General features: G+C 37.9%; 1 protein-coding gene across 7 annotated transcripts in view; it reads left to right on the plus strand.

The window, feature by feature from the left end:
- Window positions 1-14780, plus strand: part of IARS1 (isoleucyl-tRNA synthetase 1) — a 79773-nt gene that overhangs the window by 53541 nt on the left and 11452 nt on the right. For 5 of the 7 annotated variants that reach the window (XM_068553775.1, XM_068553779.1, XM_068553774.1 and 2 more), the window contains 5 exons: window positions 1056-1230; window positions 3544-3671; window positions 5463-5558; window positions 6389-6565; window positions 7335-7440. In XM_068553775.1, the coding sequence (XP_068409876.1) occupies window positions 1056-1230; window positions 3544-3671; window positions 5463-5558; window positions 6389-6565; window positions 7335-7440 (682 nt within the window). The remainder of the gene's footprint in view (window positions 1-1055; window positions 1231-3543; window positions 3672-5462; window positions 5559-6388; window positions 6566-7334; window positions 7441-14780) is intronic. The other 2 variants (XM_068553778.1, XM_068553780.1) reach the window with 1 other exon arrangement.

The following is a 14780-nucleotide window of genomic DNA, read 5'->3' on the forward strand; positions in this document are numbered from 1 at the left end:
CAGAAATTTCCCTATAATTTGCTTCAGTTGACAGTTCCATGATATCTCATTTTCATATTTCCTACTGTGCAGTCACCATTTCCTGCTACGTTAGTAATCCTTAACTAACTAGTATGATGGAGACATGAAAGGTTAAGATTTTTTCCGAAAATATTTATTTATTTATTTATTTATTTGGCTGCGTCCTGTCTTAGTTTCGGCACGTGGGATCTTCAGTGTGGCATGCAGGATCTTTTGTTGCAGTGTGTGGGCTCTTCATTGTGGCGCACAGGCTTCTCTAGTTGTGGCTCACAGGCTTAGTTGCCTCGCAGCATGTGGGATCTTAGTTCCCCAACCAGGGATTGAACCCACGTCCCCTGCATTGGAAGGCAGATTCTTAACCACTGGACCACCAGTGAAGTCCCGAAATGTTTTGATTAACTGATTCTTCTGGTTAATTGATAGTTAGATTTGTGGTGCTTTGAAATTTCTTGAGCAAATGTTACCCTTAAACATGAAGTCCATATTTCTAATGCTACAGTCCTTGTTAGTTGCGTTAGGCTCAACTTGATTGATCTGGACAGGTTTTTTTCATACCATACAATTATTTATTAGTATTATTTATAGAGCTGTGCAGCCATCACCAAAGTTTTGTAGCATTTTCATCGTCCCAAAAAGAAACTCAGTATCCATTAGCATTCACGCACCATTTTCCCCTCAATATCCCACCATCCTCTGGCAAACATAAATCTATTTTCTGTCTCTGGGTGTGCCCACTCTGGACATTTTCTATAAATGGAATCATACAATATGTGGTCTTGTGTGTCTGGCTTCTGTGACTTAGCACTAAGGGTCATTCATGTTATAACATGTATGCGTGCTCCATTCCTTTATATTGCTAAATAATAGTCCATTATATGGATATACCACATTTTGTTTATTCATTCACAGTTGATCAGCATTTGGGTTATTTCCACTTTTTGGTTGTTGTGAATAATGTTGCTATGAATGTTTGTGCAACTTTTTGTGGACATGTTTTCATTTCTTTTTTATTTCATCTTGTCTACCAAATATAGGAATTGAATGTTCGAAAAGTTACATTATCTACAGATAAAAACAAGTATGGCATTCGCCTAAGGGCAGAACCAGATCACATGGTCCTGGGGAAGCGTCTGAAGGGAGCCTTCAAGATGGTGATGACATCCATCAAGCAGCTGAGCAGTGAGGAGCTAGAGCAGTTCCAGGAGAGTGGTGGGTATCTGTTTTATTGGGGGCACCATTTGTGTCCTCAACCTGATGGGTGTCTCATACTTAAGCTCTCATACTTAGGCTCCTCTTTGATTTCTACTGTCACAGCTTTTTCTTAAATAAGAGCTTTTCTCTTCTGTTCATAAAAATATTTATTATGAATAATTCTGATAATTTAGAAAAAAGTGAAGAGAATAAAAATGACCCATAACCGATCACCCATCCATTTAATGTAGATTGAATGCGTACTGTCTGGTATTTGTTATGTTAGGTGCTGGAGTGCTATTAAAATTCTGATTTATATAATTACAGCTTTACAAAATGGAAATCACATTATAATTTTAAATTTCACATTTTTCACTCATATATTTTTACATTTTATGTTATTTTGTTTTTATTTATATTTTTATTTTGCATTTTCACTTTACATTATAAACATTTCTGTGTGTTATTAGTCTTTAAAATGCTGTTTCAGTAAGTGCTGAAAAAACTTTCCTTCCTGTGGATACCAGATAGTGCCTTTAACCAGTCTCTGATTGTTGGTGCTTTAGGTTGTTTCCATTCTTTTAATAGTATAACTAATATTTCAGTGAATATTTTCACATGTAAGTGTTTTGTGGAATTGATTCCTTTTGGCTAGATTTCTAGATAGAAATTACTGAGTCAGAGGGGTAGACCTTAAGTTACCATTGAACTCTATAAATGCTAATGTGGGCCTAGAAAAATCTACCCTAGTGAGAGAACAGAACCCCCTGAGATTCACCAGCCAGTGGTATAGAGTGTTATTGTTATCAGATGTTGCTTGTAGAGAAAAAGATGGTGACTTTTTAGAGGTGCCAGAATGAAGACTGGAAGATATTCAAAAGAAAAAAGTTATGTTTTAATATTAATTCAAAATTTAAATTTAAATTTTAAAATACTTATGTATTTTTAGAGAAAGGGATTTAACATTGAGGTTTGGGGCTTCTTGCGAAGGAGGACTGGGTCAGAACTTATCATAGTTTCTCTAAAATATCTAGAATACTTATGTTGGTCTCAGTTGAGCAAGACTGGAGTCATTCATTCAGCAAATATTTTTTAAGGTCCTTCTGTTTGTTTGGCACTGGGAACATAGAGTTAAGTAAGGCAGACATTGTCCTTACCCTCATGGTGCTGGCAGACACTAAAGATTTATGGACATAATCATAGTTTTGATAAGTACACTGAAGGAAATCTTTAGGGAGCTTTTCCTGGTGCCCAGGAGTTCTCAGCTCTGCCATGATTAGAATCATATGTGGTCTAATTATGGCCACTTGACATCCTATAGCAATCCTAGGGCATGAGTTGTTTGATTGTTAGGGTTCCCTCTGAAGATGAAAATCATAAGCATGGAAGTGTCATGAGGAAAGATTTAAGGATTCAGAAATCAGATGGGTAGTTATGGAAATTGGGGGAAATGTCCCGAAGATTCCCCAAATTTTTAGGTAAAAATTATAAAACATAAGAGGCTAGCAACTAAAAGTTGAGTCAGTACTAATTTAACTTGATTTGTTAAATTAACAAAATTAATCAAAGGATCAGCCTTCAAGTCACAAATCTTAAGTTGTTTCACCAGTTAGTCAAAATATTAAAAATTCCTCAAATAAACCTTATTTGAAACGGAAAGCCTACAGTTTCTAAGCTGTAGTTTCTGAATGGACTGTTCTGCATTGATGGAAAGCAAAGTAGTTTTCAGAATGCAGTGACATAAAGTGAAAATGACAGCCAGTTGCTCAAAGACCAAGAAGAGCATTTGTGAGTTACCATAGTAGGCTTTCCTGAAGATGGGAACTGCCATCCTTAGCTCTTTATACATTCTGCCTACCATGAATAGGCATGATGCTCAGAACTTCACATTGTCTACCTCTTTTCACCCTCACTGCACTCTGATAGGCAGATAATAGAACACCAGGGTCCTACAACCAGTGAGTGGTAGGCCTAAGTCCAGTTTGACTCTACAGACTGTGCTTTCTTCATTATAGCATGCTTTCTCCATCATAAACATGCTTGCTCATGTTTATGATGGAGATTCGTTGCCTTCTGGCACATGTCTTTGGACCTGGGAGCTTATATACAACGGTAGATATTAGTGGTGATTTAAGTGTCCTCAGGATAGCTTGGTGCAGTCTAAAGAAAGTTTGTCTCATCCTTGACCTCAACAATGACATGAGTGCAGAGGACATGATCTCTTGAAGACTGTGTAGCTTGATTATATGAAGGTTTTATTAAAAGAGTGGCAAAATATATTGGTAGCAGGGCAGCTTGAGGAGTGGGGTACTGATTGAGTAACAGTGGCAGTTGTTTCCCCAATAGGGACCATTGTTGTGGAAGGCCATGAATTGCATGAAGAAGATATCCGCCTCATGTACACCTTTGATCAGGCAACAGGTGGAACGGCACAGTTTGAAGCACACTCAGATGCTCAGGTATTTTTCTGTTCCCTAGAATATTTCTTTACCAAAAGATAAGAACATAAGAGGAGAAAACATTTACCTATGCCTCTCCTGACAGTATTGGCAGCTTGTCTCAGGGTAAAATAAACGAGTTATTTATTTTAGATTGGCCTTATTAAACTTCTCTATTATAACTTCTTGACATATGCATTTCTTTAATGAATACATAAATAGATATTTTGTGACTTTATGCATGCAGTTGTCCTAAGTGTTGGGTCATACAAAAATGAGTAAGATGTAATCCCACCCTTCAAGGAATGAGTCTGTCATGGAGATAGAAAAGTAAGTCAATTCTTATTACTCTACTTGATAAGTTATCTAGTAGAAATAAGTGCTCCTATTTGAAGTCTGGGGTAGCAGTGGGGGTGGTTAGAGAGCACCCCTTGAAGAGGATGTACAAGCAGTTTTGCATTCTGGGGTCTGTGTTTTTTTGTTGTAATGGATCATAGCATCTCTCTTCACTCTTGACCAGTCTTCTCCAGGCAGATAGGTTGTAAGGTCTCCATTGTGAGAGTGAGGGACCTGCTGGAGTCCCTCTGTGCTTAATATGCCACATATAGGGGAAGATGGGGAGTACCTCGTATGAGGCAAGCCAGCCTCCTCGAGCCTTTACACAGGGTTTTTTTTTTTTTTTTTTGGCGTGCCATGTGGCTTACAGGATCTTAATTCCCCGACCAGGGATTGAACCCAGATCCCCAGGAGTGAAAGCACCGAGTCCTAACCACTGGACCACCAGGGAATTCCCATACACAGAGTCTTAAATATGATGTAGACAGAACTCCATGTGGGCAGACAGTGGTAAGGAGCCAAAGGTGAGGAAACTAGGAAAGAAGGAATTGGGGCCAGGGAAGGAGATTTGTAAACAGTGAGAGGGTGCAGTCCTTTCTGATTACAGCCGAATTAGAGAGTCCTGAAGTCGTCTATACTTAAGGAAGTGTTGTCTGTGATGCTTCTGAGTTTCTTGACATGATTTGTGTATTGTGGGCCATGGTTGCCCTGCCATGACACATTATCCACTTCCAGTTTGCCTCCTGTGCCTTCATGAAGTGGAGCAAGTTTGTTAACTTCTCTGATTGAGTGTCCTCAAAAACGTAAATGGGGATGATGCCTAACTTATACGTATATTCCCCTCTTATAATAGAAGGGACACTGTCATTATTACCACATCATCATTGACAGCCTTTATGACCAATGAGATAAAAAAGTAGATAAAGTTGACAAGAAGGTGGCAATTTAAACTAAACCATATAAAAAAGTATGGTGGCCCATTGTAGAAATTGTGTCTTGAATCACACCAGCAAACCAAAGAATAGAGTCATGGTTAAAGAAAACAACAGAGATGGCTGCTTTGAGCTCTTCAGTCCACTTGTTTATGGTGGATCCATTGTGAAAAGTTGTGCTGCTGTAAGAGCTTCATGATTGGTGATTTTATTTATTAGAAGAGTTGATATGATTCATTAGATAGACAAAAAGCAGAGTTACATGAGAGACTCTCTTGAAAGTCGGTCTCAGGACATCTCCTGTGAGCAGCACCCTACAGAAGAAAAATGAAAAGTCTCACCTTTCTCCAGAGATGAAAGAATAGCTGTTTACAAAGGAGGACCCAAACATAAAGAAACTACGTTAATTTTGTCTTTGGCTCAGTTGTGTGACTAAAGAGTGCTGCATTATAGACTTCTGAGAATTTAAACACCATTTTGCTGAGTTTGAAAGAACCGTTTTTCTATATTTGATTGTCATGGTGTGCACCATTCATTCCTACAGGCTTTGGTTCTCTTAGACATCACCCCTGACCAGTCAATGGTGGATGAAGGAGTGGCTCGGGAAGTCATCAATCGTATCCAGAAACTTCGAAAAAAGGTCAGCTTGTCAGATTAAGAACAAGCTACTGTTTGGGAGTTTTGTTTTGGTTTTTTGTTTGGTATTTGTTTTGGTTTTAGGGGAGGAGAGGAGAGGCAGGTAATATAAGCCATAGTAATTCATTAATGATGATTAGTTACTGATCTGTGGTCCATTCAGATTGTACTCTTTAGGAGACGTAGGCCACTTCCTTTCTCTCCTTGTTCACTCCCAAGCTGGATGTGGCTCTTTTGTTTCTCTGATTAGAAGCTTTCAGCTAACATGTGCTCCTTGTCCTCCTTTTTCAGTTCTTTAGGGCTTCCACAAAACCATCTTCTGGATAGATAGTCCTCGTGACTGGCACATAAGGTCATCAGAGCTGACAGCGAGTGTCTCTGAGGAAGGGCAGAGATGCAGTCAGTGTGGAAGGACGCCTAGCTCAGGGAGAGATTGTTGGATCTGGACAGAGTGAGGTGGTTCTTCCTCATTCAGAAGTTGGGAGCCAGGACAGGTGCACAGAACATATTGCCTGCCCCTACTGGGTGAGAGAGCCAGGGAGCTTCTGTCCCAAGGAGGACTCCCACAAGTCCTCCTCCTCTGGCCAGGTTTCTGAGACCTGTAGTTCAGTGTCTGAGGTGGCCACTCCAGCAGATAATGGGATACTTGTAACCTCTGTCTCAGTTCAGAGCTTTATGAGTTGTTACTTGATCACTCCTTTTTTCAGAGAATTGGTCAGGATACTGTACCCTTCCGTAATGATTCAGTGTGGGATTGTCAGCCCTGTTTAACAGCGCCTTACATTTTAATTGACAAATGTGCTTCCCTTTTAAATTTTCTCCATGTGCTTTCAGTGCAATCTGGTTCCAACTGATGAAATAACAGTTTATTATAAAGCAAAATCTGAGGGAAAGTATCTGAATAATGTTATCAAAAGCCACACAGAGTTCATATTTGCCACCATAAAGTCTCCTTTAAAACCATATCCAGTTCCTACATCAGATGAAATCCTTATTCAAGAAAAAATGCAGGTGAGTTCTGAGTTCTGTTGAACATTAAGAGATTTAGGATTAGATTTTATGTTAAGTTTATGTAGTTATATCTCGATGTTCTGTCCCCCGGTAGCAATTAGTATAGTACACAGTCCTGAAGTATTGCTCTGGAGATAGTGAGTAGAGTCCAGAAGAGAAAAAAAGGAAATTAGAGCTGTTCTCCTTGGGAAGGTAACTAGGATATACATAAGAATTGCCAGGTTAGATGACTGTATGGTGCTGTTTTATCTAAAACTATAAAAGTCAGTATTGTGGATTCTGGTGCTTACTGTTAAACATAAAGAGCAATTGACTTGAAAAGCAGTTTACTTTTATGGTAGTAGGTTATACATAAAAATACAATTTCATTTCCTGTTCTTACGTTTTAGATGTAACTCTGAAAATCTGACCAAGACATGAAAGGTATTGGTCAGTGATTCAGAAGTATGTCTGATAAAAATTCTTTTCTATATCAGTTAGTCATTTATTTAGGCATATATGTTCCTTGTCTTGTTCTACTTTGTATGGGACAAATGGAATAGAAAAGCAGGACCTGAATGTGACTGTCTTTCAGTGGCACAAGTTACAAGATGGATTCATTTTCTATTTTGCATGTTTTTTAAGGAACAAAGGAAAAAGAGGGGAAAAATTGTAGCTCTTCACTGTTTTAGTGTTGAGATTGAATATGCTCTCAGAATTGTATAGAGCTCTTATTCGACACTGTGGTCAGATGCTACAGTTACCTGGTCACATATTCTCATGTGCTTAGTTAAAAGGGTCTGACCTGGAAATTACACTCACCAGAGGATCTTCCATGCCTGGCCCTGCTTGTGCATATGTCAATCTTAACATTTGTACAGATGGCAGTGAGCAAGGTAAGAGTGAACTCCATTGTTTGTATTTTATTTTTTAATTAAGCCTATGAATGTTTTTAAGGCTATTACAAGAGAATTGGTAAAATTGGATAACTTTTTCTTTCTAATTGTCATCAAAATGAATCCACAAAAGTAAGTGATCGAACTAGCACTTCTAGAAAGATGGAGTAGACATACTTTTCCCTATTCCTCCCACAAAGTACAGCTAAACACCCCAGACATGATATATAAAAACAAGCATAAGAAGACTCTTAATGGTGGAGGGAAGAAGGCAGACCAACTAGGGATCTTGGGGACAAGTAAGAAAACAGTGGAGAGTTCCCTGGTTTTTCTTTTTGCTTCATGTATCCCAGGCTTGGAGCCGAAGAAGCTGGCAACCTGGAAATGCCAGTGGGCATGGATGTAAATACCCCAACAAAATCCTGCTTTCTGCAGGTGGGACCAGGAGAGTGGCAACCTAGCAAGACAAAAAAACTTCCGGACAGTAACTGCTCTACTCCACCCAAGCAAGACAGAAGAAACTAGGCTCTACTACCATTCACACCAGCAAAAGCCAAGTGGGGAACCTAGACCTTTGCCAGGCTGAGGACCCTCAAGCCCTCACTGCCATGGTGGTGTCAAAGAAGACCAAGCAGTGAGCTGGGACTTTCATCCTACCTGGGTGATAACAAGCTCTTTTGCCCAGTAGTGTCATTGAAGACCACGTGGAGAGCTTAAACTTCTATCCCCATCAGGCAGTAACAAGGCATCCCTTCCCCTCACCACTGCCCAGCAGTAGTGAGGCCACATATCCCACCACCCTGTCAAGATGTCAGTGAAGGCCACATGGGGAGCAGTAAGGAGGCATTCCTACTCTTTGTGGCCAGGGGAGGTATTAGTGGAGGTCTAGAGGAGAGCAGGAACTCCTTTCTTGCATCACCTTACCCCTCACCACCCCCCCCACCCCTGCCCCAGAAGTAACAAGGAGTCCAGACCTCAGTGTCAATGCAAGCTAAATAGGGAACCCGGACTTCTCTCACTAAGCAGTGATGAAGCAGTGTTCCCTTTCCCTCGCCAGTATAATGTCAGACAAAGTCAACTAAAATAGAGGATGTAAATAAGAACCAGAGTCTCATAATGCCTAACATGTCCAGGTTTTAATTGAAAATTACTCATTATACCAAGAACTGGGAGATCTTAAACTGAATTTAAAAAGTCAGTCAATACATAGGAACATTAACATGACAGAAATGTTGACATTATCTGACAGAATGTAAAGCAGCCATAATAAAAATGCTTCACAGAGCAATTACAAACACAATAGAAACAAGTGAAAAATAGCCTCAGCAAACAAGTAAAAGATATAAAGAATAGAATTAAAATATTAGAACTGGTAAATACAATAATTAAAATGCAAAAACTCAGTGGGATGGGCTCAACAACAGAATAGAAGAGATAGGAAAGAATCCATAAACAGGGAGAAATAACAATAGAAACTACCCATTCTGAATAACAGAGTTAAAAACAGAAAAGCTGAAAAAAATGAACAGAGCCTGAAGGATCTGTGAGATAATAACAGAAGTTTAATATTCTTGTCACTGCATTCTGGAAGGAAGAGAAGAAAGGACAGGACTGAAAAAGTATTCAAAGAAATAATGTCTGAAAACTTCCTAAATTTGGCAAAACACATAAACCTACAGATTCAAGAAGCTAAGAAAACACCATACAGGATAAATCCAACATACAGGATAAATCCAAAAGAATTTGCATCAGGCATAACATAGTAAAACTTCTGAAAACTTAAGGCAAAGAAAACATCTTGAAAGCAGTGACAGAGATGTTGCAATACCTAACTTCTAGGGGAAAAACAATTTGAATCATACTGGATTTCTCATTAGAAATCAGTAGAGGTCAGAAGATGAATGGACAACATTTCTCAAATGCTAAAAGATGAGTATTGTCAACCCACAATTTTATATCAAGCAAAAATATCTTTCAAGGTAAAGGGATAATCAAGACATTATCAAATGAAGGAAAACTAAAAGAATTTGTTACTAGCAAGACTTACTCTAAAAGAATAGCTAGAGGAAATTCTTAAAACAGAAAATGATAAAAGGAAATCTAGGGACATCAGAACAGAGGGAAAAAAAATTGAAAGAGTCAAAATATAGATAAATTCAACAGACTTGTCTTCTTGAATTTTTAAAATTATGTTTGATGGTTGCAACAAAAACTTAAAACCTCTAAATGCATATGCAAGGAATATTCAAGATAGTTATAAATAGGGAAGAGCAAAGGGATGTAAAGGGAGTTAAGATTTCTACACTTCTCTCAGACTGGTAAAATGTCAGCGCCAGTGGTTATGTATATATAGTGTACCACCTAATGCAACCACTATAAAAGCCTACACTAAAAGATACATACAAAAACACTAAGCAAATAAAAATGGAATTCTAGAATATGTTCAAGTATCCCACAGGAAGCATGGAAAAAGAAAGTAGAACAAATACAAAGCAGAAAATAAAATGGAAGGCTTATACTTAACATCAGTAATTACACTAAATGTAAATGGTGTAAATACATCAATTAATAGAGATTGGCAGAGTGATAAAAACACATTACCCAGCTTTTTGCTGCGTACAAGAAAGTCCTTAAATATAACAAAAGAGGTAGGTTGAGAGTAAAAGGCTAGAATAGGATATACCATGCAAGCATTACTCAAAGCAGGGTGTCTGTGTTCATTTCAATGAGTACACTGTATAGCAAAGAAAATTACCAATGATATTAAATAATGATACAATGTCAACCCAAAGGAAAATATAATGATCCTAAAGGTATATGTACCTAACAACAGAGCTGCTTAAATACGTAAAACAAAAACTGTTAGACCTTGAACAAGAACAGAAAAATCCTTAATTATAGTTTGAGAGAACAGTTAGACAGAAAATCAGAATCTAATCAGCATTTATGGAACACCCCACCTAACAGCAGCAGACTACACATACTATTCGAGTTCCCATTTACCAAGGTATATTATAGCCTAGGCCTTAAAATAAACCTAATCAAATTAAAGAGTTGAAATCATATAGAGTATGTTCTCTGACCACAATGGAATCAAACTACAAATCAATAACAGAAAGGTAAAAGCAAAATCTCAGGACATTTGAAAGCTAAAAAACATACTTCTAAATAATCCATGATCGGGGAAAAAGTGTTAAGGGAAAACAAATACGTAAAACTGAATGAAAAGGAAAATACAGTATCAAAATATGTGGATTACAGCTAATTTGTATCTCTGAAGACTAACATTAGAAAAGAAGAAAGTTTCGATCAATAATCTAAGTTCCAACCTCAAGAATCTAAAAAAACAAAGTAAGCAGAAAGAAGGAAAATAAAAATAAGAGCAGAAATCAAAGCAATTGAAAATAGAACAATAAAGATAATAAAACAAAAAATGTGGTTCTTTGAAAAAATTAATAAAATCAGTAAACCTCTAGTGAGACTGACATAGAACCAAAGAAAACACTATTTACCAATATCAAGAATAAAATAGTGGGCTTCCCTGGTGGTGCAGTGGTTGAGAATCTGCCTGCCAATGCAGGGGACACAGGTTCGAGCCCTGGTCTGGGAAGATCCCACATGCTGCAGGGCAATTAGGCCCGTGAGCCACAACTACTGAGCCTGCGCATCTGGAGCCTGTGCTCCGCAATAAGAGAGGCCGCGATAGTGAGAGGCCCGCGCACCGCGATGAAGAGTGGCCCCCGCTTGCCGCAACTAGAGAAAGCCCTAGCACAGAAACGAAGACCCAGCACAGCCAAAACTAAATAAATAAATAAAATTTTTTTTTAAAAAAAGAATAAAGTAGTAAAAGTTTACTGTACATCAAAAAAAAAAAAAGAATAAAATAGGACATCAATACAGACTGCAGAAGTCAAAAAGATAAGCAAATACTGTGAATAACTCTCTACACATAAATTTGACAACTTGGATGAAATGAACCAGTTTCTCAAAAAGCACAAACTGCCTCAACTCACTCATATGAAATAGATAATTTCAGTAGCCCTATAGCTATTAAGGAGATTGAATTCATAATTTTAAAACTCCCTAGAAAATTTGATTGTAAATTTGATTTTCTAGTTGAGTTTAATGCCATCACTGATGGTGTTGCACAATACAGATGTCCATCAAAAAGGACATAGACATATTCATAAAGTCGGTTCCTCATACCAGTTAAAAGTAATGAAATGTATCTCTATGTATAAATTTTTCTATATTTAAAAAACATTTTCAATGAAAAAAGCAAGTTTCACAATTAAATATACAATAGCGAGCATTCATGTAAATTTTAAAAATACATCATTACACATTGTTTATGAACATATAGAATTATGAAATATGAGAACATGGACTTGAAAAACAAAGTTCATAATAAGTCTTGGGAAAGGGAGGAAGGGAAACTGAGGAAAAAAATAAAAGAGATGGCAATTTTTAAAAAGTAATGAAACTCTCAAGAAATCCAGATCCAAATGGTTTTGCTAGAGAATTCAACCAGACTTTAAAAGAATAAACACCAGTTCTACACAGATCTTCCAGAAAATAGAAGAGGAAGGAATACTCCCTAGCTCACTTTATTCCATAATAAAGTATTGACACTAAAACCAGATACAAACAATACCAAAAAAAGAAAACTACTAATATCTCTCATGCATATAAATGTACAATTCTTACCAAAAAGTCATGACATTGAATATAGCAGTATATACAAAGAATTATGTATCATAACACATGAGGTTTATTCCAAGGTTACAAGGCTGGTTCAGTATTCAAAAACCAATCAGTATAATCTACCATGTTAACAGATTAAAAGCTTATAAGATTATACCAGTTAGAAAAAGCATTTGACAAAATTCAGTGTTCATTCATGATAAAAAAAAAACTGTCAGAAAAATAGGGAGAGGAACTTCATCAACTTGATAATGAGCATATGTAAAAAACCTATAGTTAACATTATACTTAATTGGAAGAGATTGAATGTCTTCTGTGTAAGATCAGAACCAAGGCAAGGATACCTGTTCTCATTACTCTTATTCAGCATTGCATTAGAAGTTCTTGCCAGTAGAATGAGGCAAGAAAAGAAAAAAAAGAACAGAAAAGAAAAGGCATGCAGATCAGAAGGGAAGCAATAAAACTGTTTCTATTTGAAGGTGGCATGATTGCCTACATAGAAAATTGCAAGGAATCTACAGACTGAGATGTATCCTGGGACCCCTCCATTGCTTTGCCCACCAGCACTGTTACCAGCTATTCCCAGGATGTTTGTGTATCCATTTGGACCTGTGATGATACCTCGGGCAATACGTGGTCCTCTACACTGCTGCACAAGTTCAGTGATGTGTGGCCTGTGAGCTGGTCCATCATTGCCAACATTCTGCCTGTCTTAGGTGGAGACAGATGATCCTGTGGAAGGAATTAGTCGCAGGAACAGAGGATGTGCATAAGAAATGTCAACAGGGCCAGGGTTTTTTGTCAGCTTTAGTCACAGCAGGCCAGCAGAATGAGCAGTGACAAAACAGTTGGGGCCTAGCTGCCCCATCTGCTGACTTCAATACTGCTCCTTTCTGGACCAACTGACCAAACAACTAGGAAGAGTTCACAACTCCAACAAGATTATTTTCCCAGGATTGATTTCAAATGCAACCACAATTTATCATCTACATCAACATGATGTGATATGGTTTGTAATTTACTGTCTGACTGAAAGCATTCATGTTATGAGGAAAAATCTACAAATGATCTTTATATTATTTTAAAGTATTTTGGCTAGTTTTATATACCATTTGGGTTTAAACTTTAATTGGGAAGGTTTGTTTCCAAAGTAATTGAATAAAATCATATTACTTTTTAAAAAATCATATTGCTTATAAAAAGAAAAAGTTTTTCATCAAATTCACAGGATATAACATAAACATACAAAAATTAATTTTTATATTCTAGCAATAAACACATGGAGAATGAAATTTAAAATGTAATACCATTTACAATTGCTCAAAATAGAGATACTTCGGTATAAATCTAATAAAACAGGTACAGGACTTTTATGCCAAAAACTACAAAATAATGATGAAAAAACCAAAGATCAGAATAAATGGAGAGGGGCTTCCCTGGTGGCGCAGTGGTTAAGAATCTGCCTGCCAATGCAGGGGACACGGGCTCGAGCCCTGGTCTGGGAAGATCCCACATGCCGCGGAGCAACTAAACCCACGCGCCACAACTACTGAGCCTGCCCTCTAGAGCCCATGAGCCACAACTACTGAGCCCACGTGCCACAACTACTGAAGCCCACGTGCCTAGAGCCTGTGCTCCGCAACAAGAGAAGTCACCGCAATGAGAAGCCCGCGCACTGCAACGAAGAGTAGCCCCCGCTCGCCACAACTAGAGAAAGCCTGCGTGCAGCAACGAGGACCCAATGCAGCCAAAAATAAATAAATAAATTTAAATAAATAAATAAATGGAGAGACATGCTGTAATCATGGGTTGGAAAATTCAATATAATAAACGTGTCAGTTCTCCCCCAGTTAATGTATAAGTTTAACTCAGTCTTGTCAGATCTCAGCAATATTTTGTTGTAGATATAGCCAGATTTTCTTGAAAGAGAAAAAAAATAAAATAGTTAAAACACTTTGGAAAAATAAGAATATAGTGGGAGAAATCACCCTACCCAACTTCAAGACTTATCTGAAGACTTGTGTGGCATGAGCATAGAATAGACACAAAAATCATTGTCACAGATACAGAATACAGAAATAGACTCACAATAGACCACAAAATGTGGCCAGATGATTTTTGAGAAAGGAGCAAAAGCAACTTAATTGAGTAGTCTTCATTATATGGTACTAGGCAGTTAGATATCCACATGCAAAAAAATGTCCTAGACCTAAGTCTTACACCTTCTACAAAAACTAACTTAAAAGGGATCACAGACTTGCTTCCCTGGTGGCTCAGTGGTTAAGAATCCGCCTGCTAATGCAAGGGACACGGGTTCTAGCCCTGGTGCAGGAAGATCCCACATGCCGCAGAGCAGCTAAGCCTGTGCGCCACAACTACTGAAGCCCGCGCACCTAGAGCCCGTGCTCTGCAACAAGAGAAGCCACCTCAATGAGAAGCCTGCATACCGCAACGAAGAGTAGCCCCCACTCCCGCAACTAGAGAAAGCCCGCGTGCAGCAATGAAGACCCAATGCAGTCAGAAATAAATAAATAAAATAAATAAATGTATAAAAAGAAAAAAACATAAAACATTTAGGAAAAAACAGAAAATTTTTAGAATTCAGGATTAGGCAGAGAGTTTTTAAGACTTTATAC

The sequence above is a fragment of the Eschrichtius robustus genome, chromosome 10 (assembly GCF_028021215.1).
Source record: "Eschrichtius robustus isolate mEscRob2 chromosome 10, mEscRob2.pri, whole genome shotgun sequence".
In the NCBI taxonomy this organism is placed as follows: Eukaryota; Metazoa; Chordata; class Mammalia; order Artiodactyla; family Eschrichtiidae; genus Eschrichtius; species Eschrichtius robustus.